Here is a 15540-nt window from a genome sequence, read left to right as displayed (position 1 = left end):
TTATCAGCTAGGGCTGATCAAGGTTTTACTGCTAACCTACAAAGCATTACGTGGGCTTTGCTTGCTCCTACATATCTCTCCGATTTGGTTCTGCCGTACATACCTACACGTACAAGACACAGGCTTCCTTATTGTCCCTAGAATTTCTAGGCAAACAGCTGGAAGCAGGGCTTTCTCCTATTGAGCTATATTTTTATGGAATGGTCTGCCTACCCATGTGAGAGACGCAGACTCCATCTCAACCTTTTAAGTCTTTACTGAAGACTCATCTCTTCAGTAGGTCCTATGATTGAGTGTAGTCTGGCCCAGGGGTGCGAAGGTGAACGGCGAGGCACTGGAGCGATGAACCGCCCTTGCTGTCAACGCCTGGCCGGCTCCACTCTCTCCACTGGGATTCTCTGCCTTTGATCCTATTACATTGGCTGAGTCGCCGGCTTTCTAGTGCTCTGCCATGCCGTCCCTGCATCACTTGAATGGGTGGAATCACTGACATGATCTCCTGTCTGGTCTTGCGCGGTGGCGGAGATCTTTGTGGGTATACTCAGCCTCGTCTCAGGATAGTAAGTTGGTGGTCTGTTGATATCCCTCTAGTGGTGTGGGGTCTGTGCTTTAGCAAAGTGGGTGGGGTTATATCCTGCCTGGTTGGCCCTGTCCGGGGGTATTGTCGGACGGGGCTATAGTGTCCCGACCCCCCCCAGTCTCCAGTAACTATGCTGCCAGGGGGCTAGGGTCAGTCTGTTATATCTGGTGTAATTCTCCTGTCTTATCTGGTGTCCTGTGTGAATTTAAGTATGCTCCTCTATTTCTCTCTCTCTCCCCCCTCCAGTAGGCCCTAAGCAGTAGGACCATGCCTCGGACTGAGGCTGTACTCAGTCACCCGGCTGTACTCAGTCCACCCGGCTGTACTCAGTCCACCGGCTGTACTCAGTCCACCCGGCTGTACTCAGTCCACCCGGCTGTACTCAGTCCACCGCGCTGTACTCAGTCCACCCGGCTGTACTCAGTCCACCCGGCTGTGCTGCTGCTCCTGTTTCACCTGCTTGCTGATATGGAACCCTGACATGTTCACCAGACCTGCTGTTTTCAACTCTCTCTCTAGCGTACCTGCTGTCTCGACCTCTGAATGCTCGGCTATAGAAAAGTCAACTGACATTTACTTGTGACGTACTGACATGTTGCACCCTCTACAACCACTGTGCTTATTATTTGACCTGCTGGTCATCTATGAACGTTTGAACATCCGGAAGAATGATTGGGCCTTAATGGTCATGTACTGTATTAATCTCCACCCGGGCACAGAGAGAGGGCTGGCCACCTTCCTCAGACTGGTTCCTCTCTAGGTTTTTCCTAGGTTCCTGCCTATCTGGGAGTTTTCCTAGCCACCATGTTTCTACATCTTCCTTGCTTGCTGTTTGGGATTTTAGGCTGGGTTTCTTGTGCTTGCTCCTACATATCTCTCCGATTTGGTTCTGCCGTACATACCTACACGTACAAGACACAGGCTTCCTTATTGTCCCTAGAATTTCTAGGCAAACAGCTGGAAGCAGGGCTTTCTCCTATTGAGCTATATTTTTATGGAATGGTCTGCCTACCCATGTGAGAGACGCAGACTCCATCTCAACCTTTTAAGTCTTTACTGAAGACTCATCTCTTCAGTAGGTCCTATGATTGAGTGTAGTCTGGCCCAGGGGTGCGAAGGTGAACGGCGAGGCACTGGAGCGATGAACCGCCCTTGCTGTCAACGCCTGGCCGGCTCCACTCTCTCCACTGGGATTCTCTGCCTTTGATCCTATTACATTGGCTGAGTCGCCGGCTTTCTAGTGCTCTGCCATGCCGTCCCTGCATCACTTGAATGGGTGGAATCACTGACATGATCTCCTGTCTGGTCTTGCGCGGTGGKGGAGATCTTTGTGGGCTATACTCAGCCTCGTCTCAGGATAGTAAGTTGGTGGTCTGTTGATATCCCTCTAGTGGTGTGGGGTCTGTGCTTTAGCAAAGTGGGTGGGGTTATATCCTGCCTGGTTGGCCCTGTCCGGGGGTATTGTCGGACGGGGCTATAGTGTCCCCGACCCCCCCCAGTCTCCAGTAACTATGCTGCCAGGGGGCTAGGGTCAGTCTGTTATATCTGGTGTAATTCTCCTGTCTTATCTGGTGTCCTGTGTGAATTTAAGTATGCTCCCTCTATTTCTCTCTCTCTCCCCCCTCCAGTAGGACCTAAGCAGTAGGACCATGCCTCGGACTGAGGCTGTACTCAGTCCACCCGGCTGTACTCAGTCCACCCGGCTGTACTCAGTCCACCCGGCTGTACTCAGTCCACCCGGCTGTACTCAGTCCACCCNGGCTGTACTCAGTCCACCCGGCTGTACTCAGTCCACCCGGCTGTACTCAGTCCACCCGGCTGTACTCAGTCCACCCGGCTGTACTCAGTCCACCCGGCTGTGCTGCTGCTCCTGTTTCACCTGCTTGCTGATATGGAACCCTGACATGTTCACCAGACCTGCTGTTTTCAACTCTCTCTCTAGCGTACCTGCTGTCTCGACCTCTGAATGCTCGGCTATGAAAAGTCAACTGACATTTACTTGTGACGTACTGACATGTTGCACCCTCTACAACCACTGTGCTTATTATTTGACCCTGCTGGTCATCTATGAACGTTTGAACATCCGGAAGAATGATTGGGCCTTAATGGTCATGTACTGTTATAATCTCCACCCGGGCACAGAGAGAGGGCTGGCCACCTTCCTCAGACTGGTTCCTCTCTAGGTTTCTTCCTAGGTTCCTGCCTATCTAGGGAGTTTTTCCTAGCCACCATGTTTCTACATCTTCCTTGCTTGCTGTTTGGGATTTTAGGCTGGGTTTCTGTATAGCACTTTGTGACATCTGCTAATGTAAAAAGGGCTTGAAATAAATTTGATATGTGACATACAAAAAAATATATTTATGTGTTGGATCCCAGTAAGACTAGTTGTCGCTAATTACGATCCTAATAAATCAGAAATCAAAAGCTGTCCTGTTAGATTAAGCCTCTTAAATTGTCTGTTGGTCAAAAATATGCCAAAAGTACAAAAATGCATTACCTTAGCTAGTGAGTTCTTCTGCTCCGTAGGATGTGTCTGGTGTGTGTTCAACAGTGGATGGTGTGTATTATGCTGGCCTTGGACCATCTGAGGGTGGTTCTGTTCAGCCACGGTGTTGGGAACCATAGGTGGAGTCTGTTGCCCTGGCTGGAACCTCTGGAGGATCTTCTGAAGCTGGACAGACAGGAAGGAATACAGCAGAATTACACTTAATCCACCCAATCAGTTACTACCTTGGTGACAAGCAAGATACTATGCATTTATCCTTTATTGGGCTGGTATAGAACTTTATTTTCAGAAGAATTTACTAGTTTACAGTAAACAGCCAAATGGATTGGTCAAGAAAGAGCAATGGTGAATTTCTGTCACAGTCATGTTGTTCTGGGGTATATGAGCTAGTAGTGTGTAATAGTGTAACTATAACAAAATACTTAGAATGAGTATAACTGGAATAGAACCACTGACAATGGCAATTTAACTTCACAGAAGTAGGAAACAGAATACAGGATCTCTATGGGTGCACTCATCATGGCTGACCTGGTATTGTGATGCATACTTTCATTCTATATAGCTCTCACCTCGTGTCCCTGTCCAGACTGGAAAAGCTGTGCCACGGCAGCCAGGGCCTCAGGGTTCTGGAGCTGTGGCGGGAGCTGGGGCAGGGCTGCTGCTATGGAGGCACTGGAGACTTGGGGCAGGGCTGCTGCTATGGAAGAACTGGAGACTGGGGACTGGACTGATGCTATAGAGGCACTGGGCACCTGGGGCTGGGGGTCCTCCTCGGGGGAGGGAGCAGGGACTAAGGAGCCAGCAGCCATGTCCAACAGGGGCTGGACGATGTCCATCTCAAATACAGCGTTCTTCTGCCACAGGTTGAGAACACGGATGATTTTACTCTGCAGGGAGAGAGGGAAAGGGAGACAGAAAGGGGAGGAATAAGAATCCGTAATGAGAGAGGTTTACAGTTATGTTGTTTTAGTTGGCCCTTAAGAATATCAGAAAGAGTAAGGTTTCAACTCTTAATTTTTGTATCAGCTCAATACAGCCACACCCGACACAATACAGCCACACCCGACCCAAATTCTGATTAATTTAATACAATCATCCACGATTTAACCGCTGATTAATTTAATACAATCATCCACTACTTAACCCCTGATTAAATGTAATACAATCATCCACGACTTAACCGCTGATTAAATGTAATACAATCATCCACTACTTAACCACTGATTAAATGTAATACAATCCTCCACTACTTAACCCCTGATTAAATTAAATACAATCATCCACTACTTAACCCCTGATTAATTAAATACAATCATCCACTATTTAACCCCTGATTAATTAAATACAATCATCCACTACTTAACCCCTGATTAATTAAATACAATCATCCACTACTTAACCGCTGCTTAAATTTTATACAAACATCAATGATTTAACCGCTGATTAATTTTATACAAACATCAATGATTTGACCGTTGATTAAATTTATACAAACATCAATGATTTAACCGCTGATTAATTTTATACAAACATCAATGATTTAACCACTGATTAATTTTATACAAACATCAATGATTTAACCGCTGATTAATTTTATACAAACATCAATGATTTGACCGTTGATAAAAATGTATACAAACATCAATGATTTAACCGCTGATTAGTGTGTTATCGCTGCATCCCTGAAACAGCTACAGTAATAACCCACCTTGTCATCGTGTGGACAGAGGTAGAGGTTCTGGAAGGTCTGAGTGAAGTTCTTTTGGAACCTGGGTCCATAGACGTCCTTGTCCACTCCAAACTGGTGTCGGGACTGTCGGACAATGGAATCCACCACGTATAGGCCAGGAACTTTCAGTTCTGGCTTACACTGGAGTAACAAGTAACAGATGTTATCATCACTGGTCTTTCCACATTATCACTGGTCTACAAAATTACATTAAGGGTAAAAAAAAAAAGTTTGCTTTTGTTATATGCTTTTGAAAGCTACTGGTATTGTCTGAAAGCAAAGTGACCCCCTATTGATAATAGTTCCTTGGTTGTGTTTCCATGACTTACCTTCTTGATGAACTTCTCTACAATCTGGACGACATGCTTGTATAGCTGAGAGGGGGACAAGAAGTGGAAACAGGATCAAATGTCACATTTTGTCATTAAAATAAATGACATATTTAATTTCCCAATGAGAAACACTCACACACGTTGCTCTAATGTTGGCCGAACTTACCTTGATAGCCTTTATTGCTGATTTAGTGACTGACATCATCTTTGCTCGTGATATCGGAGGCTTCATGTCAATCATGGAGAATAACTGGACAAGGAGGAAAACGAAGAGTACTTTTAGCTAGCACCTAAACGAGGTCATCTAATCCAGACTCCACATAAATCCCAAATGCACATTTGTTTTTATAAGCAGTTAGACCAGAACTGAGGGATTGAGGGTAGACAGGTCGTGTTCACGGGGGGGAAACACTGATGCCTCTACACTGAACACATGGTGCAAATAAAGAATAACATACACAACGTGAAGAAAGGGAAAACTGCATATTTCTGATTAGGCTAAAAAAATAAACGGCTAACGTTAGTCACCTGCAAGAGGAAGACAGCTATCTAACAATAATAACGCTTGCTAACGTTACCCCATAACACTTTAGTTATATTCACGTAACGTTGTATTTTTCAGGAAGACATAACCAACTTTTTACATAGAAACAACTGGGCAACTAACATTATCAAACTTTTAGTGACATAACCATGTGCTTCTGCATTTCCTACAACAAAACCAACTCAGGTTAGTTAGTTAGCTAAATTAGCCACCATTGGCGTATTTGTCAATAACAAGCCGACCCTATCAACACAACAAAACAGAAAACTGGCCGTGCAATAGCGTTCACACTATCAGCAGTTTATGGCATGAGTTATACATTAATCGCAGACCAGTTGAGCAAGAAAACTCTTGAGGTTCATGCTCCATCTTCTTAGGTCAACAAGAAGGGCAAAGTTCGCCATCATCTTGCATGATAGCTTTTAGATTGTTATCGTTAGCTGCGTAACGTTAATCATTTTTGAGTTGTAGATTGGAAGGTCGAAAAGTGGGTAGCTTAGCTAGCTAACGTTTGATTTGCTATTACATTTAATAAACACATTGTCCTTCTGTTGGGCTCCATCATTTTAGTAACATGACACACAGTTGGCTAAATTATGACATATTTGGACAATACATCGACAGTTCAACTAGCTAACATTAGCTAGATTAGCTAGCAGAATAGCTGCGTAGCTAGCTAACCGACAGCTTCGTGTTTTACCTCCAAGTTGAAAGCGTTGACGGAATCCATAATTATATGTTGATATGCCGACAAAATTACAGTTTTAAATTAATAATACGCGTTCATTTAGCTGACTATGTTTATGTAGTCGCAAACATTCGCTTGCATTGCTAACCCATCTATCCGCTTTGCGATAATAGGTGTGGCCAAAACGTTTCCGAGGGAAACACGTCTCGGGAACACAGAACCAAATTCTCGCGAGACAGACTAGAAGAGGCCAGGACTGGATTGCTGCAACAACACGCCACAGGGGTGAGCAGTGGGGTCAGGTTGCTATTCAAGTGTTTCTCAGAAGTTGAGGATGGCGATATGATGATAAATCGATAAATCAATGATGCTAATCATAAAGATCGATGTGGATTTCAAGGGTAGTGGACAACACAAGAAAGCTGTAAAAAGAAAATAAGAAAATTATGTGATACTTCACAAACCCAAGATAAACCACCCCATAGAAATCAAATCACATGAGCCGAATACAACAGGTGTGGTAGACCTTACAGTGAAAAGCTTACTTACAAGCCGTTAACCAACAATGCAGTTTTAAGAAAAATAAGTGTTAAGTAAAAGATAGATGAGTAAAAAATAAAAGAACCAAATAATTTAACAGCAGCAGTAAAATAACAATAGCAAGGCTATATACAGGTGGTACCAGTACAGAGTCAATGTGCGGGGGCACCGGTTAGTCGAGGTAATTGAGGTCATATGTACATGTAGGTAGAGTTAAAGTGACTATGCATAGGTAATAAACAGAGAGTAGCAGCAGCGTAAAAATTTGCATCCTGTAGCACAAACTCCAAAAAGGTTCTGGGACACTGTAAAGTCCATGGAGAATAAGAGCACCTCCTCCCAGCTGCCCACTGCACTGAGGCTAGGAAACACTGTCACCACCGATAAATCCACGATAATCGAGAATTTCAAAAAGCATTTTTCTACGGCTGGCCATGCTTTCCACCTGGCTACCCCTACCCCGGTCAACAGCTCTGCAACTTGCCCAAGCCTCCCCCATTTCTTCTTCACCCAAATCCAGCTGATGTTCTGAAAGAGCGGCAAAATCTGGACCCCTACAAATAAACTGGGTTAGATAATCTGGACCCTCTCTTTCTAAAATTATCCTAAACGATATCATAACCGCCATCGATAAAAGACAATACTGTGCAGCCGTATTCATCGACCTGGCCAAGGCTTTCGACTGTCAATCACCGCATTCTTATCGGCACTCAAAAGCCTTAGTTTCTCAAATGACTGCCTCACCTGATTCACCAACAACTTCTCAGACAGAGTTCAGTGTGTCAAATCGGAGGGCCTGTTGTCTGGACCTGTGGCAGTCTATGAGGGTGCCACAGGGTTCAATTCTCGGGCCGACTCTTTTCTCTGTATAGATCAATTATGTCGCTCTTGCTGCGGGTGAGTTTCTGATCCACCTCTACGCAGATGACACCATTCTGTATACTTCTGGCCCTTCTTTGGACACTGTGTTAACTAACCTCCAGACGAGCTTCAATGCCATACAACACTCCTTCCGTGGCCTCCAACTGCTCTTAAATGAAAGTAAAACTAAATGCATGCTCTTCAACCGATCGCTGCCAGCACCTGCCCGCCCATCTAGCATCACTATTCTGGACGGTTCTGACTTATGTGGACAACTACATATACCTAGGTGTCTGGTTAGACTATAAACTCTCCTTCCAGACTCACATTAAACATCTCCAATCCAAAATTAAATCTAGAATCGGCTTCCTATTTCGCAACAAAGCATCCTTCACTCATGCTGCCAAAACATACCCTCGTAAAACTGACTATCCTACCGATCCTTGACTTTGGCGATGTCATTTACAAAATAGCCTCCAACACTCTACTCAGCAAATTGGATGTAGTCTGTCACAGTGCCATCCGTTTTGTCACCAAAGCGCCATATACTATCCACCACTGCGACCTGTATGCTCTCGTTGGCTGGCCCTCGCTTCATATTCGTTGCCAAACCCACTGGCTCCAGGTCATCTATAAGTCTTTGCTAGGTAAAGCCCCGCCTTATCTCAGCTCACTGGTCACCATAGCAGCACCCACCCATAGCACGCGCTCCAGAAGGTATATTTCACTGGTCACCCCCAAAGCCAATTCCTCCTTTGGCCGCCTTTCCTTCCAGTTCTCTGCTGCCAATGAAGTCACTGAAGCTGGAGACTCATATCTCCCTTACTAACTTMAAGCATCAGCTGTCAGAGCAGTTTACAGATCATTGCACCTGTACATAGCCCATCTGTAAATAGCCCACCCAACTACCTCATCCCCATATTGTTTTTTGTTTTATTTTGCTCCTTTGCACACCAGTATCTCTACTTGCACATTCATCTTCTGCACATCTATCACTCCAGTATTTAATTGCTATATTGTAATTATTTCGCCACTATGGCCTATTTATTGCCTTACCTCCCTAATCTTACTTCATTTGCACACACTATATATAGACTTTTCTATTGTGTTATTGACTGTACGTTTGTTTATTCCATGTGTAACTCTGTGTTCTTGTATGTGTCGCACTGCTTTGCTTTATCTTGGCCAGGTCGCAGTTGTAAATTAGAATTTGTTCTCAACTGGCCTACCTGGTTTAATAAAGGTGAAATACATTTTTAAAAATTAAAAGAGAGGTCTGTGTATCCCTTTGATTAGCTGTTCAGGAGTCTTCTGGCTTGGGGGTAGAATATGTTAAGAAACCTTTTTGACCTAGACTTGGCGCTCTGGTACCACTTTCCATGCGGTAGCATAGAGAACAGTCTATGACTAGGGTGACTGGAGTCTTTGACAATTTGTACAGCCTTCCTCTGACACCGCCTGGTGTAGAGGTCCTGGATTGAAGGAAATTTGGCCCCAGTGATGTACTAGGCAGTACACACTTCTCTCAATAGTGCTTTGCGGTCGGAGGTCGAGCAGTTGCCATACCAGGCAGTGATGCAACCAGTCAGGATGCTCTCGATGGTGCAGCTGTAGAACCTTTTGACGATCTGAAGATCCATGCCAAATCTTTTCAGTCTCCTGAGGGGAAATAGGCTTTGTCGTGCCCTCTTCCCGACTGTCTTAGTGTGTTTGTACCATGATAGTTTGTTGGTGATGAGGACACCAAGGAACTTGAAGCTCTCAACCTGCTCCACTACAGCCCTATCGATGAGAACGGGGGCGTGCTTGGTCCTCCTTTTCCTTTAGTCCATTGGAGTGGTCTAGGGTTTCCGGGATGGTACTGTTGATGTCAGTCATAACCAGCCTTTCAAAGCACTTCATGGCTACCTAAGTGAGTGCTACGGGGCGGTAGTCATTTTGGCAGGTTACCTTAGTGTTCTTGGGCACAGGGACTATGGTGGTCTGCTTGAAACATGTTGTTATTACAGACTCAGTCAGGGACAGGTTGAAAATGTCAGTGAGGAGACTTGCCAGTTGGTCAGCGCATGCTCGGAGTACATGTCCTTGTAATCTGTCTGGCCTTGCGGCCTTGTGAATGTTGACCTGTTTAAAGGTCTTACTCACATCGGCTATGGAGAGTGTGATCACACAGTCGTCCGGAACAGCTGACGCTCTCATGCATGTATCAGTGTTACTTGCTCTCGAAGCGAGCATAGAAGTAATTTAGCTTGACTGGTAGGCTTGTGTCACTGGGCAGCAAATACACCATGACAGCGCAATACACAAGGGGTGGAACAGTGGCAAAGGTACCCACAGGACAAACAGAATAATATTAGTCTGAGGAGAGATTAAATAGCATTAATACAACAAAAATAATTCTAAACACATGTCACGACTTCCGCCGAAGTTGGCTCCCCTGCCTGTTCGGGCGGTGCTCGGCGGTCGTCGTCACCGTCCTACTAGCCGCCACCGATCCCTTTTTCGTTTGTCTGTTTGTGTTTTCTGATTATTTGCACCTGTGGTTTTTTTGTTACGTAATGAGCTTCCCTATATTTAGGAGTTTGACCCGCCCTTGTTTTGTGCGGGATTGTTTTTTGTTACGTGCGTTGTGTTTTGGGTTGTTGCAAGTGTTTTTCTGCGCCCTGTATGTTCGGGCTTCATATTTTGTTAAGCAGTAAAAGGAATAGTTTTTTCCAAGCGGCTCTCTCTCTGCGTCTGATTCTTTTCACACCCTTTGACGATCGTGACAACACACCTTTAGTTTACAAAGTTAAATAGATGTATTTTTTCTTCATAATAAGCAGGAGTAATATTCTTAGGGCTGTGCTTCCCTTTGTAGTCTGTAATAGTTTGCAAGCCCTGCCACATCTGACGAGCGTCGGAGCCGGTGTAGTACGATTTAATCTTTGTCATCTATTAACGCTTTGCCTGTTTGATGGTTCGTCGGAGGGCATAGTGGAATTTCTTATAAACTTCAGGGTTAGAGTCCCGCTCCTTGAAAGCGGCAGCTCTACCCTTTAGCTCAGTGGGGATGTTGCCTGTAATCCATGTCTTCTGGTTGGGGTATGTACGTACGGTCACTGTGACTGATGTGATGTACTCCTCAATGCCATCGGAAAAAATCCCGGTACATATTCCAGTCTGTGATAACAAAACAGTCCTGTAGCGTAGCATCTGCTTCATCTGACCACTTTTTTTATTGACCAAGTCACTGGTGCTTCCTACTTWAATTTTTGCTTGTAAGCAGGAATCAGGAGGATAGAATTATGGTCAGATTTGCCAAATGGAGGGCGAGGGAGAGCTTTGTACGAATCTCTGTGTGTGAAGTAAAGATGGTCTGGAGTTTTTTTCCCTTTGGTTGCACGTTTAACAAGCTGGTAGAAATTAGGTAAAACGGATGTAAGTTTCCCTGCCATAAAGTCCCCGGCCACTAGGAGCACCGCCTCTGGATGAGCGTTTTTCTGTTTGCTCATTGAGTGCGGTCTTAGTGCCAGCATCGGTTTGTGGTGGTAAATAGACAGCTACGAAGAATATAGTTGAAAACTCTCTCGGTAGATAGTGTGGTCTACAGCTTATCATGAGATACTCTACCTCAGGCGAGCAAAACCTCGAGACTTCCTTAGATTTCGTGCTCCAGCTGTTGTTTTCAAATATACATAGACCGTCGCCCCTTGTCTTACCAGAGGCTGCTGTTCTATCCTGCCGGTAGAATGTATAACCCGCCTGCTGTATGTTATTAATGTCGTCGTTCAGCCACGACTCGGTGAAACATAAGATATTACAGTTTTTAATGTCCTGTTGGTAGGATATAGGTGGTCGTAGTTAGTCTATTTTATTATCCATTGATTGTACATTGGCTAATAGGACCGATGGTAAAGTGAGATTACCCACTCGCCGTCTTATCCTTACAAGGCACCCAGACCTTTGTCCCCGATACCTCTGTCTCTTTCTCCTGCAAATGACGGGGATGGGGGCCTTGTCGGGCGTCTGAAGTAAATCCTTCCCGTCCGACTCGTTAAAGAAAAAGTATTCCTCCAGTACTGGGTGAGTAATCGCTGTCCTGATATCTAGAAGCTCTTTTCAGGTCTTAAGACACGAAACATTATGTACAAAATAAGTTACAAATAACGTGAAAAAAACACACAAATTAGCACAATTGGTTAGGGGATCGTAAAACGGCAGCCATCTCCTCCTGCGTCATTATTATGAGCCACTCATTGTTTTACTTTTACATGAATAGTTGAGATGAGGTCTTAGTGTGCAGTGGTGTGTCCCACATGGCACTGTAACGGCTGTCGTAGTCGTTCTCCTCCTCAGACGAGGAGGAGCATGGATCGGACCAAGATCTACACCACCATCTATAACATGACTAGACACAGCCTCTGTAACGGCTGTCGTAGTCGTTCTCCTCCTCAGACGAGGAGGAGCATGGATCGGACCAAGATGCGGATTGGTAAGTATTCATTATTTAATGGAAAAACAACAAACACTACAAAATACAACAACCAATAAACGTGACTAACCTGAAACAGTCCTGTGTGGCCCAAACACTGACACAGGAACAAACACCCACAAAACACAGGTGAAACCCAGGCTGCCTAAGTATGATTCTCAATCAGGGACAACGATTGACAGCTGTCTCTGATTGAGAATCATACCAGGCCGAACACAAAATCCCAACATAGAAAATCAAACCTAGACCAACCCACCCAACTCACGCCCTGACCAACTAAAACAAATACAAAACAGGTCAGGAACGTGACAGGCACCTTATTCCCATAGGGCCCTGGTTAAAAGTAGTGCACTACAAAGGAAATAGGGTGCCATTTGGGATGAAGCCTTAGTGTAATGCAGCGATACTAACATTGTCAACTCTTCAGACTTGATAGACTTGATCCTATTCTGGATCAGTCTGGCTGCTTTTGTGGGATTCCTGTTTGTCATTTTGACTTTCATGTCCCGCTCAGTCAGTCTAACCAAGTAAATGTTCCTTTCAGTCTCATTCCATCAAGTTCCTCAATATTGTGTATTTCAGGTTATGTTTTACAGACAGATGAGCATGTATGATGCTTTGCCTAGAACCTGAAAGGGGGATAACTGATCAAGCTAATTGTTGGGACTCACTGAATTGGAAAATAGTTTCCCACTTGCATTTGTTTAATGCTATTTATTTTTATTTTCTGGGCAGAGCTCAGTTCCAAAAAGTTCAAGAAATCATGAAGGAATTCTGCCTGATCTGTGATCTGATGGAGAATATTTGATTGATCAGGTTTCTGCTTTATCCCAACCCCTCTGAAAGACACACACGTTGGAGCAGAGGGCAGCCAATGTAGCGTCCAAATAACAGTTTTAAGGGTTAAGTGCTTTACTCAAGGACACAACGGCAGGATATGGCATTTGGGACAGTGATGTGGTTTGATGAAGTTGTGACTTAAACTCTTCAGAACTATTATAAGCAGCTGTATGTAACATTGACAATCAGCTGTATGTAACATTGACAATCAGCTGTATGTAACATTGACAATCAGCTGTATGTAACATTGGCTACCAGCTGTATGTAACATTGGCTACCAGCTGTATGTGTCATTGACAACATATTTTACAACATTCAGATGCACAATAATGAGGTCTCCATTTTACAAGTGAACCCTGTTTTCCAAAGTATGCACACTTGGCTGTATTCTGACTTGAGAACCACACAAGTCTGACATAAGTTAATGATTTACATGGAAGTCAATATTGCACACTTATCTCAATTCTGAATCTGTCCATAAAAATGTCTGGGGGGGAAAAAATGTGCTCCTTTTCCACTGTCACACCAGTGTTACACTTCAGCAATAAGGCCCAAGGAGGTGTAGTATATGGCCAATATACCATGGCTAAGGGCTGTTCTTAAGCACGACACAACACGGAGTGCCCAGATACAGCCGTTAGCCGTGGTATATTGGCCATATACCACAAACCCCCGAGGTGGCTTATTACTATTATAAACTGGTTATCAACACACAGTACATATACACAAGTATGTGGACAAGAACTGTTCATCGGGAGCTTCATGAAATGGGTTTCCGTGGCCGAGCAGCCACACTCAAGCCTAAGATCACCGTGCGCAATGCCAAGTGTCAGATGGAGTGTTTTAATGCTCGCCTCCATTGGACTCTGGAGCAGTAGAAATGCGTTCTCTGGAGTGATGAATCACGCTTCACCATCTGGCAGTCCGACAGATTAATCTGGGTTTGGTGGATGCCAGGAGAATGCTACCTGCCCCAATGCATAGTGCCAACCGTAAAATTTGGTGGAGGAGGAATAATGGTCTGGGACTGTTTTTCATGGTTCGGGCTAGGCCCCTTAGTTCCAGTGAAGGGAATCCTTAAAGCTACAGGATACAATGACATTCTAGAGGATTCTGTGCTTCCAACTTTAGGGAAGGCCCTTTCCTGTTTCAGCATGACAATGCCCCAGTGCACAAAGCGAGGTCATACAGAAATGGTTTGTCGAGATCGGTGTGGAAGAACTTGACTGGCCTGCACAGAGCCCTGACCTCAACCCCATCAAACACATTTGGGATTAATTGGAACGCCGACTGCACGCCAGGCATATTTGCCCAACATCAGTGACCGAACTCACTAATGCTCTTGTGGCTGATTGGAAGCAAGTCCCCACAGCAATTTTCCAACATCTAGTGAAAGACTTCCCAGAGACTGCAGGCTGTTATAGCAGCAAAGGGGGAACCAACTCCATATTAATGCCCATGATTGTGGAATGAGATGTTTGACGAGCAGGTGTCACATACTTTTGGTCATGTAGTGTAATTATGTTTTGTCATACCCATGGTATACGGTCTGATACACTACGGCTGTCAGCCATTCAGCATTCAGGTATCGAACCACCCAGTTTATAATAGTGGATACACCCTTATGTTATACTATTTTTATTTTGTTTTTATTTAACCTTTATTTAACTAGGAAAGTTAGTAAAGAACAATTTCTATTTACAATGACGGCCTACCAAAAGGCAAAAGGCCTCCTGCGGGGACGGGGGCCTGGGATTTAAAATAGAAAATAAAATAAAAATATAGGAATAAAACACACATCACGACAAGAAAGACAACATAACACTACATAAAAAGAGATCTAAGACAACAACACAGCAATCTAGCATGGGTAGGATGGTCATCTGAATCAGGGTTAGTTTGGCAGCTGGGGTGAAAGAGGAGCGATTACTAGTGTTATCACCCTTATGTTATACTAGTCTATACACCCTTATGTTATACTAGTCTATACACCCTTATGTTATACTAGTCTATACACCCTTATGTTTATCTAGTTCTATACACCTTATGTTATCTAGTCTACACACCCTTTTTGTTGTACTAGTCTATACACCCTCTATGTTAATACTAGTGTATACACCCTTCTGTAATACTAGTCTATACACCCTTATGTTATACTAGTCTAAACACCCTTATGATTTTATACTAGTCTATACACCCTTATGTTATACTGGTCTATACACCCTTATGTTTATTACTAGTCTATACACCCTATATGTATACTAGTGAATACAACTTAGTTTATACTAGTCTATAACACCCTTATGTTATATAATGTATACACCCTTATGTTATACTAGTCTATACACCTTATGTTATAAACTAGTCTTATACACCCTTATGTTATACTAGTCTATACACTCCCCTTATGTTTATACTGGTCTATACACCCTTATGTTATACTGCA

The 15540-nt window shown here is 44.1% G+C and overlaps 1 protein-coding gene across 1 annotated transcript in view; it reads right to left on the bottom strand.

Annotated features, from left to right (window-relative positions):
- LOC112073235 (SR-related and CTD-associated factor 4) overlaps positions 1 to 6565 on the bottom strand; it is a 62835-nt gene extending 56270 nt beyond the window's left edge. The window contains exons 1-6 of the mRNA XM_024140564.2: positions 6392 to 6565; positions 5314 to 5397; positions 5145 to 5189; positions 4795 to 4956; positions 3656 to 3973; positions 3078 to 3251 (exon numbers count right to left, since the gene is read on the bottom strand). Coding sequence (XP_023996332.1) covers positions 3078 to 3251; positions 3656 to 3973; positions 4795 to 4956; positions 5145 to 5189; positions 5314 to 5397; positions 6392 to 6421 — 813 coding nt within the window. The 5' untranslated portion in view covers positions 6422 to 6565. The remainder of the gene's footprint in view (positions 1 to 3077; positions 3252 to 3655; positions 3974 to 4794; positions 4957 to 5144; positions 5190 to 5313; positions 5398 to 6391) is intronic.
- Between the last annotated feature and the right edge of the window lie 8975 nt (positions 6566 to 15540).

Source organism: Salvelinus sp. IW2-2015, unplaced genomic scaffold (genome assembly GCF_002910315.2).
Source record: "Salvelinus sp. IW2-2015 unplaced genomic scaffold, ASM291031v2 Un_scaffold2192, whole genome shotgun sequence".
NCBI classification, from domain to species: Eukaryota; Metazoa; Chordata; class Actinopteri; order Salmoniformes; family Salmonidae; genus Salvelinus; species Salvelinus sp. IW2-2015.
The sequence above is the reverse complement of the archived record's forward strand: the minus strand, read 5'-3'. Positions and strand labels throughout refer to the sequence as shown.